Source organism: Medicago truncatula, chromosome 2 (assembly GCF_003473485.1).
Source record: "Medicago truncatula cultivar Jemalong A17 chromosome 2, MtrunA17r5.0-ANR, whole genome shotgun sequence".
NCBI classification, from domain to species: domain Eukaryota; kingdom Viridiplantae; phylum Streptophyta; class Magnoliopsida; order Fabales; family Fabaceae; genus Medicago; species Medicago truncatula.
In genome coordinates this window covers 44,066,669-44,084,010 of record NC_053043.1, presented here as the reverse complement: position 1 = coordinate 44,084,010, position 17,342 = coordinate 44,066,669, and the positions used below count along the sequence as shown (strand labels likewise).

Here is a 17,342-nt window from a genome sequence, read left to right as displayed (position 1 = left end):
AATCGAACAAATCTTCTTTGTAAGATTTGCAAAATATTTTTTTTTTAATTTTAATCTTTTAGCATCATAAGTAGTTTTGTTTGAATTCAAATTGATCTCTGAAGTTAGAATCCCCTCTTTTTTTTTTCTTCTGTCATTGTTTTTATTTGTTTTATGATTGTCTTTGTTTTAACATTAAGATCTTTTATCCTTTTTTCTGTGAATGAAGAATTTGTCCAATTAATAGATTTCATTTTAACGGGTGATTCCTCAATCACCTCAATCTTTGAATTATTCTTACTGATTGTTGAAGTTTTTTTGCTTTCACTCAGTTCATTTATTGTTTTGAACCTTTTAAGAATCCTTTTGATGTTCCTGTTTTTTTTTTTTTTTTTTAACATAGTTCGAAACCATTTTTTATTTCATTTAAAAATTTTAGAACTAGAAAAAATTAAACTTTTGATTATATTAATGACCGGAGGATGTACATCAATAATTTTTCGTATTCCATCTGTTTTTCATTATAAGTAAAATTGACTTTTTAGGTTCATTTAATTAATGATGCATGTAGTCCATATGAACTATATACATCATTAATTGAATGAACCTAAAAAATCAATTTTACTTATAATTAGAAATAACAACTTTAGATTAATTGGATACGAGGCGTTAGAAGAATTCAACATTTGATATTGATACTCTTTTGACTCCCTATTTTTTTTTTAAAACACACTACTAATATTTTTAGGATCATGTTAACTTGTGTCCTAAGGGCACAAGTTAAGAAACTAAAAATGGAATTAAAAAGTAACTTTTGTATTGAAAATATAAAATTTCAAACTTTTAATATATTGAATGCACAATTTCTAAGAAAAGGTTTATATGTTTAGCTTCTAAACTTGTGCCATTTCCCATATTTTTATGGTGTTTTACCGTGGAACTAGAAAATCAGGTCAAAAATTGAACTTTCAAAAATCTCAAGTGCTTTTCTCTAATAATATCTCTGTAGATCTTGCTAGTTATCTAAGTAGAGATTTGGAAATTCAAAATTCAAATTATCAAAAGGATCTTGGATTATATCTAGGTGCTCCAATGCTTCATTAAAAGGATTCTAAATCTGGTTAAGAGTTTATTCTTGACAAAATGAGAAGGAAATTATGAGGTTGGAAAGCGAATTCCCTCTCTTTTGCTGGAATGAGATTACTCTTGCTCAATCTTCCTTACCTATCATTCCTGAGTATGTGATCCAATCAACTAGAGTCCCAACTTCAGATTGTATAGTCGCTAACAATATTTGTAGAGATTTCATTTCGTATTCGACAACTGATCATAGGAAAATTCATCTCATATCTTGAGAACATGGAAAGGTATTTAGTGTATTCAAAATGGTAATCATGTCCTCTTTTGGAAAGATACTTGAATTTGGGATCGTGACCCTTGTTGTATCTCTTCCATGCAAGTGTTCAACTTTGTCAAATGGATTTTTATGTCTTGTATTACACTATGGATGGTCATGGAGCTGGGAAGATCCCAATCAACTTCTACTTCAAGATACTTGCGAGAAGATTACATTATTTAAGCCTTCGTCTAATGGAAAATCAGACTTTACTTACTGAAATCTTACTACATATGGAAATTGCTCTCTTAAGTCTGCTTATTGTATAATGCATAGTGAGCATCCTCTTTCCTAACAAATCATGACATTTTCCAACACATTAGGTCTTGGCCAGATCCGAACAAGTACAAAGCTTTTTATTTTTTTATTTTTTTTATTAATGAAAAATAGCTAATGATAAAATTCTAATTAATGATGAAATAAAATATATCATAAAGGTATCATTAGAAATAGTTTATGTCCTAGATGTGGCGACTATCCTGAAACTATTATGCATGTTCTAAGACACTTTGAAAAGGAGAAAATATTATGGAATGATCTTATCTCCAAAGATGTTTTGAGTAAGTATGTGGTCTTGGGTTGTATCAATGACTTGATTGAAACATCACAATTTTTAATATTGATAATATAGAAATACTATGGTGTTTAATAGGAAATATGTGATTTGTATTCAACTACTCCGCCGATTACAAACAAAGCTAATTTCATTAATGTGATTAATATTCAACTCTTCCAACGTTAATGTGGATTCTCAATCTCACTCCATGAGACATAGCATTGAGGTTTCATACACAAGATTAATGTTGATGGTCTAATTAGAAATTCTCATGGTAAGTTCAATCTTGATCTTTACAATAAATTTGGATACTCCTATGTTATAAGGGTAGAACTCTGGACATTTCACATTGAATAGTTATAAGAGTCATTTGAATATCAAAAATATCATTTTTAAAATGGACTCTCTAGTTGTTGTTAATCAGTTACATCTAACCCATCTCTTAATGCATTTGTCCAACCTCTCTTTTAAGAGGTGGTCTCTCTTCTCCACCTCAATGGATGGAGAACATATGTTTATCATGTACATCGCAAGATTATGTGTCGACTTCTTAACGAGTCACATATACTCTTCTTTAGATTTTAATTATATTTTCTTTAATGTTTTTCTACTACTTTAATTAGAAGATGATGCTTGCCTTGTTTAATTTTTTTTTATGGAAAAGGTTAACGGATGCTTCTGGGACACTCTTTAAGAATCATTAATAGTAAGTTTTTATAAAACCAATGCATTAAAATTTGTAATATTTGACTTTTTTAAAGAATATTTTCTAAATTTGGGATCTTTAAAAGTGTTACAGGACACTCGTTAACAAGACTTTTTTTATTTAACACTTTTTCTCATTAAAAATAAAATAAAAAAAACCAGCCTTGAGTAAAAAAAGAAAAATTAGAAAATCATTTTGAATGTCAAATCTCTACGTGTCATTATGTCAGCGACTCCTTACAATATCGACAACAAAAAGGTTTGGGTTTCCTTTTTTCGACTTCACAGTGTGGATAAGCTTTTTTGTCCTTTTTTTCTTCCTTATACTTTGTTTCCAACACAAATATTTTGAAAGCAATGCAGTTCCTTCTCTGAATTTTGTCCTTCCTTTTCATGAAGGATATTTTCTGAGTCTAATATTGCATCTACCTTTTCTCTTTACTTGTACTTTCAGTTTCTAGTTATGGCTGCACTAACTTCTTTGTCATTCTCAGCAACTTCTCAATGCTCACAGAGAAAATCCACTTTGTCTTCTACTCGTTTCCTTGCTTCAAGTTCTGATATGTTTGGAATTCGGACAGATTCCTCGTACCATTGTGTTGGTGTTAGAGTTGGCAATTCTGCTTCTAAAATGGTTATTCAATGCATGTCTTCTGTCACAGGTTTGTGCTTTTGTTAATTTGGTTCCAAATCAATTTTAGAAAAGGGAGGTGATTTTTTCATGTTAATTAGATATAATTGTTAGTTACAATAATTAGTTACAATAGTTAGTTAAGTTACACTAGATATAATACTTGTTAGTTGCATGCATGATTAGGCATTAAGCTTGTTAGATCTTATGTACTGTAATCTTTTAGGGATCCTGTTTGGAATATCTTTTGGTTATTTTAGTGGTGAGTTCTATTGTGGATCACATTGATAGGTGGTTCACCATGGACCAGTCTTTATAAACTGCTCAAAACTCTAATGGCAATCGACGACGTCCCTCTGAAGTAGAAGCTCTCGGTCCTTCTTGTCCTTACAATTGAGACAGTGACTTGATCAGTGTCAATTTGACCAAAGCATGGAAAAACGGATATGAGTTGAGTTTTGAACCACGCATATCCCTTATTTTTGTTGAAGTGAGATTGATCAAGTCACCGTCTGATTGACAAGGTGGATTGAGACCTTCTATTTTCGAAAGACAGTTTCAACCATCATTGAAATGTCCAACGATTTTCAAGTTTCAGTCCACGGTAGACCACCTACCAAAATAGTCCATCATAGAGTTTGCAAAACATAGGCATGAGTGTAGGACATGGAGAATTTTTTTTTATATTAAGTTTGTTTATGTTTCTAACACCTACTGCAAAAAATGGAAGACTAAATAAATAAAAGAAGACAATGAACCTTATTATTGTTAGTTGGTCATGGGTTATCATCTACTGCAGATGTTCCTAGTGTTTCTGAGACAAAGCTAAATTTCCTAAAGGCATATAAACGACCAATCCCGAGTATCTATAACAATGTGCTGCAGGAGCTCATTGTTCAACATCATTTAATGAGATACAAGACATCATACCAATATGATTCTGTATTTGCTCTTGGTTTTGTCACTGTCTATGATAAACTCATGGAAGGGTATTCTAGTGAAGAGGAGCGTGATACCATCTTCAAAGCTTATATTAATGCATTGAAGGAAGATCCAGAACAATACAGGTTTCATGATCGACTAATTTCCCTTTGCTATATTGTTCTTTATTTTTCTCTTTGTTGTTCTTGATCTAAATCTTTGACTCAATAATTGAAAAAATAATAATAGTAATAATAATTAATAACGGCTGTAAGTAAGCAACTGAAGACTATGTCCAGCAGAGGTTTGGGTTGTGTGCAGTCACAACCCTTGATTCCACGCAATCAGCCACTTCTAGACCATCTGATCAAGACCGCAACAGCCCTGATGTGGTTGACTGCTGCATGCAGTCACACCGTACACAATCCAGAGTTTGTTTGCCAAAATCTAATTAGCATCATATTATTCCCAACCGGAAAGAATAGAAAACTATTGACTTTACTTTGTAATTTGTATATGTTTTTGCTTAGTACTAGTTACATAACAAGAAAATTTATCTGAAGGAAAATCTTTCATCATAAATGAAAGCAGCATCAAATGATGTTTTATGTTACCCTCTACAGAATAGATGCAAAGAAGTTGGAAGATTGGGCTAAGGCTCAAAACTCAATTTCACTGGTTGAGTTTTCATCCAGAGAAGGAGAAGTTGAAGGGGTTTTAAAGGATATTGCAAAAAGAGCAGGAGAAAAGGGTGAATTCAGTTATAGTCGTTTCTTTGCAGTAGGTCTTTTTCGCCTTCTTGAGTTGGCAAATGCAACAGAACCAACAATTTTAGACAAGGTAGCCCAATTCATTCAGGGCATCATGCATGATTTATAATTGGAATTATTCAAATAAATGTTTTATTATAGTTTTCTATTATAGAATTATTGAAGTTGAGCCTATAAGGTCTAGTTCTTATTTTAACAACCTCTAGAAGTTCCAATAAAGTAGTTTGAAGTGATACTATAGACGTGTCTATTACATGCATCTTTATGAATGTTTGTAGGATTTATGATAGTTAATCTTTGGTGTCAATATAACAGCTTTGTGCGGCTTTGAACATCGACAAAAGAAGCGTTGATCGGGACTTGGATGTGTACCGTATGCTGCTTTCCAAGCTGGTTCAAGCAAAAGAGCTGCAAAGGGAATTTATTGACAGGTAGACATCAAACTTTCAATGCCCTTCAGTTGTTCTCCTCTCTGTCATTACGGCTTTTCATTTTAATTTGATATAACTACGCTGTAGTTACTACTGTTATAACTTTGCTAAGTGTGTGTTTGGTTTTACGGTAGAGATCATCATAATTGATTTTCAGAAAACATGGTATTGCAAAACTTGTTTATAACAAACTGAGAACTTGTTTCAAGCTTGTAACATAACCGTTGAATTTGTGAGAATCAGACTATTTTACTTCTGAGCTATGACACAATCTGATATTCCATCTACTCTATAAATCTGAGTATGCCATTCACAAGTTAAAGTCTAATAGATGAGACAGATTTACAATTACAGCTTGATGGTTCTTCTCAGCAAGATTTAGATTCATATATATGTTTTTTTTCCCCAGGGAGAAGAAGAAAAGAGAAGAAAGGGTGGAGCCACAGAAGGCTAATGGGGCCATTACAAATTGAGTGGGGAAACTACTGTCTGTTCTGTAGCTAAGTTCTTCAAAAACGATCTCCATGTGAAGATTTCTAATCCTTGACACACCTTTTCTTAATCCACTGAGTTGGATAAGCAAGAATCAGCATGATTTCTCATACTGTACTTGGTTTACATTGTGGTATTTGTTCTTCTAAAACCACAATTTGTTCACCCTTTTCACACAATTTGCATGTATTTTCTAGTTTTACCTTGCAGTCACAAATTTATTTTCGCAGTTCTAAAAACAAGAAAGCCTAAAGGCATACATTCTGAGTAAATAACTTTATATTTCGGTGAGTGCGTTCACTTCGACATCAATTTCATGGTTAGAATTTACTATCATCAGTTATTGGTTTATACCAACACTTTCATTTTTCTCCTTCTATTATAAAGTTGTATGGTCATCTATTCCTTTATTACACGGCCTTATGTATCAGGTCTTCATTCAGCCATGCGACAATGTGCATATTAAGATCATATTCAATCGTCAACTCTCCCCAAGTGTGAGTTATTGCCATAGGTTTACAATTATTACAAGTAGAACGCAGTATGTATCTAAGAACACTATTTTAAGTCTTGTGAGTTCAATGGACAAACAAACACTGAATTTGAAAAATTTATGGAAGATTTTCATATACTTCATTAAAACGTACTCTCATTTTTGTCACTCGGAAAACACTGAAGCCAGGAACCTACCACAATTGAGCAGAATTCAAAGGACAGAAGTTACTTCGAGTATATATTTCAACTACAGGAAGGTTTGAGAACAAATCTAATATTTCATCTCAATTCTAAATTACAATTACCATGTTTGCAGACATAATGCTGCTAGAATTGAGCAAATAGGTGATACAGTTGATGGAGGCTACCATATATAAATACATATAAGGTCTAAACAACTGTATAGGCAATGTCAATTGCATAATATTAAAGAATGGTCTAATAGGGAAAAACCTAACTAAGATGAGTAATATCTACCTCATCTGGGATTTTGAATGTTTCTGCTGCACCAAACTTTCGAAATTCATCTGCTAAACTGTCTTCATCATCGTCTTCTTCAGCACCATTATGATGAGGTGATGATGGATCATACACACTTTTAGACTTGGATTCATAAGTGGCAAGCATGTTAACCTGGCCATGGTGTGAAATCTCTACCAAAACAGTATCATCATCAACTGGGAGAGGTTGCTTCCAAGGTTCCCCATCAATCCTCATGAATGTATGATCTGCCGCACCTTTGTGAAACTCAAAGCGGATTCTTTTTGCCTATTGACAAGATTATTTCAAGACATTTAGAATTTTAAAATCAATAAAATAATAATAGTAATTGGTATCGATGGCAAGTAAATTATTGGAAAGCATTTCCAAAATAAAAACATGACTAAGAATGTTGTCATCTGAGAACTTTAAATAAAAAAAGAGCAAATATGCATACAATATTTCCTCGTATCCACATACCTGAGCAAGGCGCGTTCCATGACCATTTGGAGCAAGTAAAACAAGTCCATGCCAGGCATCTCTAAAACCAACAACTTCAATAAGACCATCATCTACATATGGAGGTGTAAAATCTCTCTGTATTTGACCAAGATAGCATACTCAGAGTTTTGTTTGTTGATTGCATTATCATTAATACTTCAACTTCTAACAGACTTTAAATTACAGGGAAAAGACTGAAACAAGTAAATTATTTCAGAAATAGTTACGAAATTTACATCACGCTGCTTCTTTCTGTTTGGTGTACCCCATGGGTTCAATCCACCAGAAAAGCTAGGCAAGTTAAGGCATACAATTGATCGGATGCTGCATATAAAATGGAAAGTAGGTAACAAACACATCAGATGTTATTCAAACAGTAAACAGAAGCAGAAAGAAAAACAGATATAGAAAAAATGGAAGTTGATATAACCAGCCATGTGGCTATAAAATATCCATACACAAGTAGTTGACAACATTGTCGTAAAACGTTAATCATCAAATAATCAACAATCGATACAATGATAAATGCAATGAAGTTCTGAAAACATGAATGGGTATGATTCACGTGACAGCAGTGATTTTGTTTGGAACCCAAGAATTGCATTGAGAAGAATAAACATTTAATTGGAAGATTGAAAAAGGATAAATATTCTATATCCTAACAGAACTAAGAAAACTATCGAGCATAGTTATGTATTGCTATGAATTTTTTATAATTTTGAAATGTAGTTTTTACATTAACCTGAAATTTTCGGAACAATTGTTTTGCTAAAGATAGATGTCAAAGAGCTTGTAGCTTAATAGACAATTAGGCATTGCCAAGTTGTAAGACTTCAGTATGATGTTAATGTGGAAGTTTCAATCCTCCACTAGACTATATTTTTCTCTCCACTACCCAAGTTCTTACAACTTCAATATAACCAAAAAAAAGATACAGTTTCACAAAATGTTTTACCTGGAAGGTATTTCGAGGTCTTCCCACTGACCAGCTGTTTTCATGACTTTGACCTTTCCCATATGTGCAATGTTCCTGCAGAAGATCGAATTACATTCACTTAACTGCTCCTGGCAACACATATAGATAGGAAAAAATTTTGCTTAAGGATAGATACAATGATATTGCATGTGTAGTTGGTGCATAGCTGTGTTCAATTCACCACTGGTCTAAACAAATAATGAAGAATGGAAAGAACTACATAGTATATAAAATTCAAAATGATTAAGACTCTGTTATCAGTCTCCAATAGAAAGCATCATATTTACAATCATTTAAACTATATAATTTGACATTTCACAGAAGGAAAACCCAATGATATTCTGTTGAAAATTAATTTCTACATGTATCATTGTACATTCCAATCTATGGACTTGGTTAAACAAGACTCGTCATAGATGAGAAACCAAGTAAGCGGCAGAATAGCAATCACTACTAAGTTTATATTTTATGATTTTGTAGGCTACAACTAGATTCAGTGGCTTTAGAAGAACCAGAGAGTGTTGTCATACCGATGTAGTTAGTTCTGATCATAAATCAGCAGAATTACCTAAGCCCACAACAACTTCCAACAGGAAAGATGGCTGCCTGACAAATGGGTTATATATTGAAAATTTGCATGACCAATAGTGAAGATAGGACTACAGTATATTTCAGATTTCAGTGTTTCTTCTACCATAATAGCATATAAATGGAAGGTATGTATAGGGATTAATAAGACCACCAACAAGGATATCGTGTGATTTTGAGATTGGAATAGAAAATAACATCTGTCTTGTTTTTGAAATGTCAAAATATGGGGAATGTTGGTACTTTATAGTTTATTCCTCGAGCCTATTGTTAACTTTTTTGTAGAAGCTAAATTAGCCCACCTAAATTGGCACCGGAGAGAATCGAACCTGAGACTTTGACAAGGAGCACACTCCAAAGATTCATAAACAATCAAAAGTGGGATGGCGAACTTAGTACTCTAAAGATTCATAAGCAAAAATAATAAATTTGAATTCAAAATAACCACATATTTAGTTAAAGGACCAGTTGCAAGTTGCCAATTTTAATTGTTACTAATTTTGAAAAATAAATTTCCAATGTCATTTGTGTATCATATATTACAAGGGGAGTTGCTATCGTTTGTCCAGGTGTCGCAGGTTTTAGTCGGGGAATCAGCCTCTTGATGATGCAAGATAAGGCTGTCTATAGTATATCCACAATGGGCCCAACCTTCTTAGATCACCCTATGGTGGGAGCTCTATTAAAAACCAGGTTGCTCTTTTTCTGTGTAGCATCTATTACCAGTATGAACTTTCATGAATTTACAACAAGGACCAATATTAGATGGTTCATTAATTCACTCAGCTTGGTAAAATCAAGCTATAAAGCCTTTGTGAAATCAACTACAGGTCTACATGAACTGACCTGGACGGAGGATGAAATAGTGAAGCCATAAACCATCCTTGTGTGCATCCAAGCTTAGCATAAGTGCTCTGATACAATTTTAAACAGAACAACAAAATCAACCATAAAAAATAAAGGGGGTATAAGGTTGGGGTGGGGGAGTTAAGGAGTGGAGTAATCGGGAGGTTGAGGATTTTATTCCCACTCACAACATAACAATAACATAAAAACATTTGTTATTAAAAAAAAAGAATCACAAAAAAGAAAAAGTGGATAATGAAAGTACATCTCAATAGTCTGAAACTACACATTACAATGAAGAGTGAGAAAGACACCCTAGTTGTTGAAAATAAGATTAGGATCTTTGTATTTATTGTACAGAATTGACATATCACAGTGTAAATAGAAATAGAATTTCATGTAATTATTCTATTAATTTCTTTTAAACCTATATAAAGAGAGCCTGTTGCGTAGTTAAAACAGTGTCACCACTCACCATATGTCTCTCTTTTTCTCTCATTCAGAAGTAGTGTTGTACTGTTGTTATTCTTCAGCACAGTACTTTAATGTATAATTATGCAGAAAAACAACATACCTGATTAACCAACTGATTTTTGAATTTTTCAGGGTGCAATTTTCGTTCAGAATGAAATGCATAAGAAACTTGAGCATCCATTCCTACAATCAGGAATCACAGATTTTTCAACCACTGCTTAAGCAAGATGAATTGATGGAATTCAGGAACAAAAATTCCCTCTAACAGATTCTTTTAAGTAAAATACAATCAGAAGAAACAAAAATAGCCAAGCTAAAAACAATTATCACTACTGATGAAGATAACCAATGAATTTTACTGAATAAGCAAATTAACATAGCAATATACAAATTGTTGTTTTATCATTTCATATTTCATATTCATACTTTTCACAGCTTGTGTAAGAAAAGTAAAGCTTTTATTGCTATAGTTAATTTAAATTGAATTTTGCAATCTCATAATTTGATATTACTCATTAATATTAATTAATAAGCAAGAATAAATGATGTGAAACAGACAAAATTAAATATTACTATAATGAAGAGCCCACTAAATCAACTAATTGATCCCACTAGAAAAAAGGACAGAGATGATTAGCAAGGTAAAGTTAAAGTATAGAAGTAGGAAGCAGAATATTTACCCATGCTGAAGTAATTCCAAAATCCTCCACGAAAAGTATGGCAACCTTCCTGAAGAACGATAAGAAACAACCACACAAGGAAGTAAAGTGATTAGAAAAGAAGCTAAAACTTCTGTAACAAAACATTTATGACCTATCACCACAGTTTACTGTGTAAATTTAATAACTAAAAGTCAAAGATAAAAGTTAAAATATGCACATATTTTACTGTACAAGGCCCATGCACATAATAGATCATAACAAAAACTTCAACCCAGACTAGGTGTGATTTAGTTGCAAGCCCTATATCATCAACTCATCCTACAAAGAATTGCAAAACTTAGCACCCAGTCACCATGAACTGGATGTAGTATGAAATTTATAAATAGTGAATTGTATAGTGTCTTACTATATTAAGTTCATCTGTCTCAGAGACACGATGGAAGGCATGCAAAGAATGGGGTAACTCAAGAGGTGCAATAGGATCACAAGTACCATGTTTCGGCGCCTTCATCCGCATAAGAAGGTGCCAGCTGAGAGTTTAGAACGAAAAACAACAGAAATTATCAGCCGAGCAAATGATATAAAAATTTACGAATCATTTACTAAAGATCTTGAACAAAAAATTATCCCTTAAAAAATCATCACAAATTTGCTTTGGGTTAAGGAGTATTAAGAACTTGAGCAGAGTCAGTAAGGGAGAATATCAAAACACCAAAGAATAAGCAAATCACTCCTTAAGGCTTAAACTATTGGAACCACTAAACAATTCCCAATAAGAGAATAAATAATAATGATAATAGAGTGAATACTGAATACAAATAATAATAGTAAACAGTCAGCATGATGCTTTCAGATTAATAAAATTATAAGAAACAAAGTACTCCTTGAGGCTTAAACTATTGGAACCACTAAAAAAATGCCTTGTAAGAATAAAATAAAAATGTTAAACAACAACAGTGAACATGATGGTTTGAGATTTATAATACTATATGACACCACAGAAGAAATCATATTGAGCTGGTATTCAGAAAACGGAAATAAATTACAAAATTGAAAAAGAAATTATAGCTTTTCAATTAAGATATCAGTCAATTGATTTTATATTGAAGAGGACTGCAGTTAGCCCAACTATACTGTCATTAACCCTGTACAAAATCAATTCAGGATATTATGCATCACTTGGCAAGTATTATAATTATTAAATCTATAATTAAAATTCCGTAGAATTTTGCCAATAGTATGAAGGAAATGTAACTATAGAGTATAGACTAATATGCTAGCTATTCAACTAGCAGAAAAACAAAATAAAAATTAATTATAAGATGAAAAAAAAGGAGGAAATTTCATTACTTGTCAATTTTCATTTCCTTAGCTTTCATTACTTGATTTAGAAATGACAAAACAGATTGTTCATCTGTTCCGGGATTCTTCTTCCCCTGCAATACAGAATAAAACAATAAGATTTACAAGATCCATCATTCTTTTCATACTTTTCTAAAAATATTTATTATCATAGTCATAACAACTGCTTAGTGCTTCCTCAACCTAAAAACCAAATCGAAAGGCATACTAGGAACAAGGAACAGAAATCAGGAAAACGAAGCAGCACAATGTGTACACTCCTAAACAGCATCCAGACAAACAAGGAACAGAAATCGGGAAAATTAAAACTTCTTAGCGTTTAAACAATCAAGTCATGGCAGAGGCAGCATATGTTTTAAACGTGCTTCGAGTAACCTTGAAACTTAAAAGGACAAAATATATAAATGTGATTTCCTACCCAGCCAAATGCAAATGGTAGATTATTCCCTGTGCCCAAGGGAACCGTGGCTATGGGGGGTGAATGAGATAATTTGAGATCACAAACAACTCCAAGCAACCATCCAGCTGTTCCATCACCCCCTGCAACCTAGAGACAAAATACATATAAAAAAATCAAATGAGAAAAACTAAATGAAAAAAACCAGTTGCATATAAATTGAACAAAAAATGCAGTTGCAGCAATTGTGGTCTAATAAGAGCTATCTATGTTGTGCCCCAAGCAATTACAGTTCACAGTCACGGCCTGATTCGATAGCAGCAACCACAGAAATCGAGCCACTGCCTTCAATTTAAAACTTCCAAAGTCTATTGAAACAAAAACACATGAAAAAGGAATTTCAACTTACAATTAATCTCAATCTCTCCATAGTCGATATTGCAAGTCGATCACCCTGAACCTTCAAGTTTTCCAAATTCGCATAGATTCTGCTCAAAACCTTATCAGGTGTCTCTTCCCCCAAATCAAACACCTAAACAAACACACACAAGCTCAATTCATTCCTTCATAATAAAAACATATGAAGCACACACACAGATGCCCGACACGAGACTAACATGTCGACAATGTCAATAGTTTTAAAAAATGGCATAATTGAGTGTAATCACATGTGTCAAGTGTCCTGTTGGTCATAAACACATCATCAGAAGTGTCGTTGCTACAAAACAAAAACTCTTAACAATCTAGAAGAATTTTTTTTACCTGTTTATCTTTAAGAACTGCACGATAGGTTTTCAAGAGTTCACCACCTAACTGACCACCACTCTTAGAGTTAACAAAAACAAGCACTGGACACTTAGGTCCATCGCCTTCGATCTCATCATCAACCTTAGAATCCGACACAAGAATGTGATTCGGGATCCAAAAGTTCTTCAGAAATTCAGAATCGTGAGACGCCATTGTTGCATTCAGCTGAAAACGCAAAACCAGTAACTGAAATTCAATTGCATGAAAAAGCTATTAAAGAACTAAACAAGTGATATGAAAGCAACGTAATAATGAGGATAACGTGTGACGTTGACAATTACTTTAAATCGTGATTTTGAAATTAAGCGATTATGATTACGAAAGTGATTGAGATGCAGATGCGGAATTGAATTGGTGAAACGTGATTATGAAGGAGAGTGAGATGTCACTTGTTGCGTGATGTTTAGGTGTGAATGTGAAATGGTGAAAAGTGATTATGAAAAGTGATTATGAACGAACGTGATTTACCTGAGGCGATGAAAATGAGGAACGCGGAGTGTGAAGCGTGAATGATGATGAATATGAAGGAGAATTGAGATATGAGAGGGAGTTTATAGAATGTAGCCAATGAGATAAAAGAGAAAAGAGTGTATGAATGGGAAGAGCGTCAACTTTGCCATGTTAGAGGGGGAGATTATAATATTCCATTATCATAGTTTCATTCATTGTCATAATTTAATCATTGGTCCACACATCAAAATAATTTAATCATTGGCCCCTCTAGTATATACTACTCTATCCACTTTAAAATTTAATAGAGATTAAGATAAACTTTTGAAAGAAAAAATAATAATTACACAAGTGGTAAATGATATTTTGACATTTAAATTTGATTGTGTAAGTAGTTAGGTTCATTGATGATTAATGAAAATAAAAAGGTGTTGCATTTGCCATCATTTTGAAAACGGCCATTGTTAACCTCAATTTGAACACAAATTGTAGTCAATTGATATATATTGTGTATTTTTTGGTTTTAACGATTGGTTATATGAACATTCATTTGTGTGATAACTAATTATACAACCATATTATTATAAAGAAAAGTATGTATTTGTATAAAAATTTAAGTAATAGAGAGAAAAAGTAAAAATATAATGTGAGTATGAAAGAGAAAATTGTCAAAAGTTGTTTTAAAATGGTTGTATAAATATCATTTCTCTTATAATTATCCTATCTACATGATGACGTGTGATACTAAAACTATGAACAATGATATTTGTACATCCATTTCATGACAACTTTAGTGACAACCTTGTTTTTCTCTCTTCTTATTGGTCAAAAACAATGGAGAGAGAAAAGGGAAGAGAGAGGATAAGACCATCATGTGAGTATGAGAGAAAAAGTTGTCACAAATTGGTTGTACAAATATCATTTCTCTAAAACTATTCAACAATTATTATCGTTGTAAGTAGAGATTGAAGTTGTTTGGTTTATACATAAATCGATCAAAGCATTAAAATGAAAATACAATAATAGAGTGATAGTATTGTGTTAATAGAGTGATAGTATTGTTGTCAGAAGTTGAACTCAAATTTTTCTAAACAATTCGTCTTTGGTGGAATTCATTAACCATTTGAGTCTAACTGTTTGGTCAATTGACGAGTTTAGATTTCATCAACTACTCCTTTGATTCTAAAGGGAAATCTAATTTTAACACGTGAAAATCTAGATTTTGAAGGAAAAAAATAAGGCAATGAACCCTATTGTGGATGCTCTCACATGAAATTTGAGATATTTATAGGAAACAAAAACTTATTTAATCCTTTTAATAATTTATATTCATAAACATGGCTCTGAAAATATGAGTAAACCATCAATTTAATTTTTGAACTATCGTCATACTTCTATTTAGTTTCTAAACTATCTAAATAAAACAAGTATATAAAATCTGTCAATTTAGTCTATGCAATTAATATGTTAGAGAGTATATATGGTGTAAAGCAAGTACCCTCTGCTTACAATTGTAGAGATTAATTTCTTGAGCTGGATAAAACCACAATGGATGACAAAACTCTGCTTAAAGATATTTAACTGGTACATTATGAGGATTGGATTCTAATTCAAAATCTTTGGTTAAGTTGGAAAAGATTTGTTGAAATATGCCTTGAATTAGTGTTGGGAAAATGTCTCACATCGGATAATATGAAGAAATATGCAAAGACTTGGATATATAAATAAAAGTCTTTGTGTGTTAGTATTTCTTGCACCAATAGTTAATGGGTTTTGCTGGACCAGGATTTCCCGCTGTAAAAACAGCACGCAGTTTCACGTTGTAGGGAATCTTGACCATTGATTTGTGATCCGACGACTCAGTTTAAAAAATTAATTTTACACGGTAAAACAATCTCAACCGTCGATTAGAGATCGTATGGCCAAAATCTGTTACAGCGTCCTGCTGTAACAGCACTGAATCCAAATCCGGTTTTGCTATAGGTAACGTTACCTCTACTATTCAGTATCTGTAATTATCGATTATAGTGAATTCTTTTTAGTGACTCTGCCCATGGATTAGTCACCTTATTGTTGGATACCACGTTAAATCTTGTGTCGTTTTCCATTTTGTCTTTTACTATTATCTCATTATTCTCGCGTCATGTTATAACAGGATTCATTATCATCTCATCCAATTGTTCTTTGGTAGATCTTAGAGACCAAATTGAAGAATTTGTTAAAGTTTAGGATCATTTTTAACACTCTCTTTTTAACACTCTTTCATTATCATCTCATCCAATTGTTCTTTGGTAGATCTTAGAGACCAAATTGAAGAATTTGTTAAAGTTTAGGATCATTTTTAACACTCTCTTTTTAACACTCTTTCATTTATTGTGTGGAATACATACGAGCCTCGTCACCATAAGTGAGATCCATTTTCAAAGTTTAGGACCCATATAATTATTTTTTAATAAAAAAGTGAATGTTAAACAAGATGGGTAACATTACACATGTTGATTTTTCACCAATCAAAAACTTTTATATGTCTTCCACCATCTATTTATAGTAAAAGATAAATAAATGGTTTTGATCCGTGGAAACTCAACATAGAGTTACCTACTTTTATTGATGGATAATGTATGAGTGAATAGACAATTACTTTCCCCCTCGAAATTGTAACTTTTGTTAAAAAAAACCCACAATTTTTAAAAACTTCATAAATCCTCCAAAAATTGTCAAACATCTGTCAAATACGCCCCTCCATCAGTTTTGGCAGTTCGACCCTGTGACATGGCTGTTAACTGTATATGTGCCACCTCCACTTGGACATAATGTTATGCCATGTCATAAGGGGTAATTGACTTTTAAAAATAATTTCTTTGTTTTTTTTTGTCTAAAATCTATGAGATTATTAAAATAGGCAAATACTTCCCTCAAATTTAAAATTTATGTGCAGATATCCCTTCAATTTTAAAACTTATGTGCACTTTGATCAGCTTCAAGTTCATAATCATTCTTCTATCTCAAAGATCTAAGATAAAATAAATTACAAACGGCATTAGTCAAAGCTAGCAAACAAAAGGAACGATATGATAACACTTAAATTTGAAGCTAGCCTCCAGAACAGATATTAACAGTGCTCAACCAAAATTGCCAACTAAATATCCCTTGGTGAAGATCAAAGCTGACACCAGAGTCTTTGAGAAAAAAAAAATTAATATTTTTAAATTGCATCTTAAAACCATATCAGAACAATTACCTCCAGCAATTATAGAGTCCTATCCAAAATCTCAGAAGCTATAATGACAACTTTCAAATTACTCCCCCAACTGCATGGACTGAAGTAGCAAAATACACGCCAGAGATTTATACAGAAAAATGAAGTGCAAAAATATCAGAAATCACTAGCCTAAACCAGATAGAAATCTTCTCTATTTTGAC

General features: G+C 32.6%; 2 protein-coding genes across 3 annotated transcripts; one reads left to right on the top strand and one right to left on the bottom strand.

Annotated features, from left to right (window-relative positions):
* Positions 1-2,925: 2,925 nt before the first annotated feature.
* LOC25487573 (protein THYLAKOID FORMATION1, chloroplastic) lies at positions 2,926-6,232 on the top strand. The gene is made up of 5 exons (XM_013609549.3): positions 2,926-3,298; positions 4,067-4,334; positions 4,812-5,028; positions 5,274-5,389; positions 5,799-6,232. The coding sequence occupies exons 1-5, from the start codon at positions 3,100-3,102 to the stop codon at positions 5,860-5,862; spliced, it is 864 nt and encodes a 287-aa protein (XP_013465003.1). The 5' UTR covers positions 2,926-3,099; the 3' UTR covers positions 5,863-6,232.
* A 354-nt stretch (positions 6,233-6,586) lies between these two features.
* LOC25487572 (diacylglycerol kinase 5) lies at positions 6,587-14,102 on the bottom strand. 2 transcript variants are annotated; one of them, XM_024776667.2, is made up of 13 exons: positions 13,938-14,102; positions 13,425-13,655; positions 13,072-13,194; positions 12,684-12,812; positions 12,254-12,339; positions 11,310-11,433; positions 10,922-10,970; positions 10,342-10,424; positions 9,768-9,835; positions 8,313-8,387; positions 7,594-7,681; positions 7,337-7,453; positions 6,587-7,144 (listed from the first exon to the last, which is right to left on the bottom strand). In XM_024776667.2, exons 2-13 carry the CDS (start codon positions 13,620-13,622, stop codon positions 6,830-6,832), a joined length of 1,455 nt encoding a protein of 484 aa, XP_024632435.1. In that variant the 5' UTR covers positions 13,623-13,655; positions 13,938-14,102; the 3' UTR covers positions 6,587-6,829. The 2 variants fall into 2 exon arrangements, with proteins under 2 accessions (XP_024632435.1, XP_013465002.1); XM_013609548.3 differs by having other exon boundaries at positions 13,425-13,634.
* Positions 14,103-17,342: the final 3,240 nt, after the last annotated feature.